This window comes from Corapipo altera, unplaced genomic scaffold (genome assembly GCF_003945725.1).
Source record: "Corapipo altera isolate COAL_440 unplaced genomic scaffold, ASM394572v1 122, whole genome shotgun sequence".
NCBI lineage: Eukaryota > Metazoa > Chordata > Aves > Passeriformes > Pipridae > Corapipo > Corapipo altera.
In genome coordinates this window covers 26,734-31,916 of record NW_020884961.1, presented here as the reverse complement: position 1 = coordinate 31,916, position 5,183 = coordinate 26,734, and the positions used below count along the sequence as shown (strand labels likewise).

The window sequence follows — 5,183 nt, the reverse complement described above, 5'->3', positions numbered from 1 at the left end:
TGCCTCACACTGGTGCTCACGTGTTTGGGGTCAGCCTATTATGGGATGCCGAGTGTTCCCTGACTGTGGTACTGTCATGGAAAGCCTGTCTTGCTGACATGAACTGTGGTGTAACTCCACTGCAAACACCTGGGTGAACGGAGAATCACCAGTGCATACACAGGAGTGCAGAATAAATGTGAGTATGACCAAAACCAGGACAAGCACTCCTGGTTATGCCCCATCTACGTTGTCCAAGTCCTACCCCAAATGCAAACCGGATTGTGTGTCACAAACATCAGCTGTTTTCTCTTTATTTCATTGTTTTCAGTCCTCATACAACTACAAATTTAGCATCACTGCTAGAGAGAAAAAAAAAAAGAGGAAAATACAGCCATTCATAGGATAACATAATTTCAATCGCTGTGAGACAGCTGATACCATTAAAAATCATGGCCCTGTTATAGGCTTTCATTACTGATGGCTACTTGAGGAGACATACACTATAAAATATAAAGATAAAAAGTGAAAGGCTATTTAGATAGATGTTCAGCTGAATCCTGCTGGCATCAAATCAGTGGCACTGGAGAAAATGAGAACAGACATACGGCACAGCCTCTGGACTAAATGTGTGCACATCACGGGTCTGCCAAGGCTTCACCTTTACAGTGTGCACTTTAAATCAAAGCAACATTGGAATCAATATTGATTGTTCTTGGAGATAGATTTTTACCTTCAGGCACTGCTGTTTCCCAAAGGGGCGTGAGCAAGGACATATGTCTCTGTGCAGTGCTGGCTGCTCGTGGACAGGGATCTCCCTGAAATCCTCTGGAACCGATTCCTCCTCTGGAAGTACCCGCTGTTGCTGCTGAGGGACCGCTGCCTGTTCTTCAGGTACTCCCGGTAGTTTTTGGTGAGCAGGGTGTAGAGGAAGGGGTTGATGCAGCTGTTGCTGTAGGTCAGGCAGGTTGTCAAGTAATTAATGTTCTTCATCACCTTGGGAGATAAAGGGAAGGATTCGTAATACTGGAAGAGGAGCTGCCATATCCAGAAGGGCAAGAAGCAAGCCCAGAACACCAGCACTATGGTGAAAATTAAATAGAGCACCTTCTGGTTGGGCAGCCTCTTGGTCTGTTTGAAGGAGGCTGTTTGTGATACCCAGTATATTTTAGCCAATCGGATGTAAAGGTAGCCAATGATCACCCCTGGGCCCACAATGCTGGTACCAAAAAGGATGGTGAGATACACTTTGTAGGACAGCTTGCTCCAGGTGGGCAGGCAGATGCTTTTATTGTCCCTTTGCACCAGCTGGATCATGATGAGCATCGGGAGAGTGAGCAGCAGTGACACCAGCCAGATCACAACAGCGATGGCCTTGCGGTAGCTCTTGGACCTCTTCACTGTGTCCAGGGGCTTCAGCACAGCAAAGTAGCGCTCTGTGCTCATGACTGTGAGGGTGAAGATGCTGGCATGCATGGTGAGGAAGTCCAGACTGAACAGGATGCGACAGCCAATGTCCCCAAAGTACCATTTCTGAATGAAGTAGGTCCCGACGATGAAGGGGATGGTGAGAAGGTAGAGCAGATCTGCCAGCGCAAGGTTGATGATGTAAATGTACATGGAAGCAGAAGATCTCAGGTAATGGCACATCACCAGCAAGGTGTAGACATTGCCTGTCACCCCAATCACACACATGAGGGAGAGGATTGTCCCGATGGTGCAGATGGCAATCATGTCCTCCATGGAACCGGTGGCTGACATCCCATCCCTGGTGGCATTGCCAGAGGTGTTGGACCGGATTCTGAACAGGCTGTCCTCACCTGTGTCTGTCACCATGTAGGGGGTGGCAGAAAAGTGGCTCTCCAGCTCGTCAGTTAGAGACATCCTCCTGGGGTTTAAAAGCCAGAGGCTTTTCTCATGCCACAGGGATCTGAAGGGGTTCTTCTTGTTCTGAGAAACGCGACTGCTGGGAGATGGTAAACCATTTCTTAGTGGGGTGCCATCTGAGGACAATCTGCATTCTTCTCTAGAGGAAAGACATCAAAACCAATATTTCAGAAATCTGCCAGAGTAACACAAATGATCCCTTAGAAGTTACCTGTCCCCTGAGTACATATCTGCACTGCCTGCCTGTACCTGTGTTTGTCACTGAGGCCACTTGTGTAAGGCTTATTCTATCATTATAGGAACCCAGCTGTGAGGTGTGACATCTCAGAGGTTGTGTTTATCACTGGAACTGCTTACTGCAGTCCTTAAATTCAGCTTGGAGTTTGGAGGAGAAAAGCATCCTTCCTAAATTCCTACCAATGACTTACAGAGCATGATTGCTTAAACCTCTTTGCTACATTTTTAACTCTGAAGGAGTGAAAGATCCCCAAAAAAGGGAAAACCAACTTTGGATTTACCATTTGCAGTTCAGTTGTATGTTCTGTGTTAGTGATGCACTCAAAGTCCTGTCCAGCATTCCTGCAGTGTTGTCAGAGAGCAACTTCCCTTGAATGAGAAGCTCCTCCTCTGTCCTGACCTGCAGCTTCAAATGGTATTTGAGTGATGGAGAGAAAGGCATTTTCTATCTACAAAGCAAGGTGTAGGTTTCACTGTGGGTTTTATATGGCTGTAAACACAGGGTTTTTCATGCTCTCTGTCACACACCTATTTCAGAGAGACCTGTCTGTGAACCTGCCTAAACAGCCTTGAGCAGGGAGGTGTGAGATTGCAGTGTGCTAGGCAGGCAGCCACTCTTTGTACGTGGAGCTCTTGGTGAGATCAAGCTCAACACTGTGCAAATCATGACGGTGTTGCTTTGGATTCATACTGCTCTGGGGGTAGGCAAAGGGACATCAAACCTACCTGAAAGAAATGCTGAAGTAGCTACAGTGCCCAGATTTTAAGGCATACCAAAAGCTTGTGCCATCCTAAGCATCACTGGACACACAAGTGTGTTTGCACTGTGTGTTGTACAGTGCTCAGACTGTCTCTTTTTTATAGAAAATGCTGAGGAAGGAGTGCTGGACTGCCTTGTCCCTGTAGGGCTCCACATACAAAGACTTCCCTCTGCTTCATTCCACTGGGCAGGTTGGGTTGCTTGTATCCAGGGAATTTGCAGCTTTTCCCAGGATGTTTTGTGTCCGTTTGTCTCTACACCAGCTCTGACTCCTTTGCCTTTTCCCCTTAGTAGCTCCTTGGCAGGAGAATGACAGTTCCAGGCCCTCCTCTGCTGCCCTTGTGTCACCCTGACAGTGACCTCTGTGGCACTTGAGGATGGACAATTTTCATCCTCTTTGACTTGCCCTCACCTTCTCCCTGTTACCACCTGCTGAGGATGATGGGAGCTACGGAGATGTCATGCAAAAACTCTGTATAAAAAAGGACAACTCAGTACAGATGGAGGTTTTTCCTCACTTAGCAATTGGGATAGAGCTGCAAAAAAACCCAGAAATACACAGAGCCCATCTCCCACCCCAGTCCCTTGAGTACACACATCCAAGGGGGAGAGATGAAGAGTGGTTCTGCAGTGGTCAGTGCTCCTTCAGGACAGGGCTCTTCTGGGCTGGTCCCCAGCAGCTTCACCAGCATCTCAGCTTTCTTGGACCTTGCAAACCCAAATATGCCTCATCCCTCCCCTGCTGTGCTGTGCAATCCCCTCCTGCTTGGTGTTGGGGATGTGTAGCCAGTCTGTCCATGCAGCAACTCGTTCACTTTATCAGTGTTCGTGTACGAGCTGTGCTGGCAGCAAAAGCCTCATGCATGGAGACGTGGATGCTCCAGGAGCTCTGCCTGTTCCTCTGCCACAAGATCACCAGCACACTCGGTCAGAAACAAATGGCTCTGCATGGGATGCTGCAGCTGAGCCTGGAGCTGGTCACAGGCGCAGCGATGGGCTCTGTGTTGGTGATAGCTCATTTTCAGGAGCATGTTTCCATGGCTCAGTGCTGTCTGCTTGCTGAGTTCTGGGCACTTGCAGCACATTTGTGCCATGCTGGTGCTGTGACAGCTCCTGCTGGAGAGAGCTGAGCCCACTGCATCTCCCTGCTCTGCTGCTCTCCCGCTGAACCTGCCTTTTGCTTCATTCATAAAATTCCTACAGCACTAATGCAATTCAGACCTTCACCCCTCTCCAGGCAGAGCCCACAGCTAGGCAAGTCCTCGCTCTTAGAGGAGGAACATTCAGCCAAATGGGGAAACCTTGCATTGTTTCATAGTTGCTGCCATTGCTGCACTCGTACATAAAACACACACACTCACACACATGCACACACAATAGAGAGCTTGTTATTCCAAGCAGCCATTCAAGCATCTTATTGTCTAAGCAATTCTCCCAGCCAATCCTGCCTTTCCCTCTACGATATCATCACCCAGGAGTACCATGCACATTTACAGCTGTAAACAGAAATGAATTCCTCCTGCTCAAACCTTGCTTTTAAATCCAGCAGATGAAGTTTCCTACGAGGAAAAAAAAAAAAAATCAATCTAGTAGTATCAAAGCTGAAACTTCAGGAAAGAAAAAGGGAAAAAAAGAAAGAAGAGAATCCTTCTTCCCGGGCAGACAGCGAGAGATCCCGGCGCTCTGTCGCAGCTGGAGAGGCAGCGGCAGGAAGGGAGCGTGTGCTGCTCAGCCAAGTATGTTTGAAATCTGTGCGCTCTTAATACTCACATTCCCCTCCCTCCACTCGTGCCGGCTATTTCTGTTCCTCGGTGACGTTCGGCATAGCGTGGCTTTGGCTGCAGCCAGTGGAGAGCCTGTTTAAAGCAGCAGCATTTTGACAGCCGGGGATTGTTCAGCTGGTTCCCCCGTGCCTGGCTGGGAGCCAGCTGTGGGGAGGGAGACGTGCAGGTTGTTTTATCCCGGGACCGGTGATACAAAAAGCCATCCCACTCCTCCTTGCATCGCTCCGGAAAGGGCAAATTCCCAACGCTGCCTGGGCAAAACCGTCGAGTCTGGGGAAGGCGAGTGGGCTGGGGAGGGTTAAATTCCTGCAGGAGGGTCGGCTGCCCAGGGAAACGGCAGAGCTCCTTGATTTGGAGATCAATTCCAAAGTGAAGCCAAAGTTTATTTGGGTTGGATGGCGTATTAAGGGACGAATCTGTGTGGTGAGATCGCGCATGGCAGCATCTGAGATATTTCAGGCTGACAGTAATGAGATGTTACCCGGCTTTTTTGGGGTTTGGTTGGTTGTCCTTCCCCAGGGATACTCAAGGAGGGT

General features: G+C 48.9%; 1 protein-coding gene across 3 annotated transcripts; it reads right to left on the bottom strand.

Annotated features, from left to right (window-relative positions):
* Positions 1-261: 261 nt before the first annotated feature.
* On the bottom strand, positions 262-4,668 carry LOC113957015 (urotensin-2 receptor-like). Of its 3 annotated transcripts, XM_027664130.1 has the most exons (3): positions 4,393-4,596; positions 3,276-3,335; positions 262-2,005 (listed from the first exon to the last, which is right to left on the bottom strand). In XM_027664130.1, the coding sequence occupies exon 3, from the start codon at positions 1,861-1,863 to the stop codon at positions 715-717; it is 1,149 nt and encodes a 382-aa protein (XP_027519931.1). In that variant the 5' UTR covers positions 1,864-2,005; positions 3,276-3,335; positions 4,393-4,596; the 3' UTR covers positions 262-714. The 3 variants fall into 3 exon arrangements, with proteins under 3 accessions (XP_027519931.1, XP_027519929.1, XP_027519930.1); XM_027664128.1 differs by lacking the exon at positions 3,276-3,335 and having other exon boundaries at positions 4,393-4,668; XM_027664129.1 differs by lacking the exon at positions 4,393-4,596 and having other exon boundaries at positions 3,276-3,701.
* Positions 4,669-5,183: the final 515 nt, after the last annotated feature.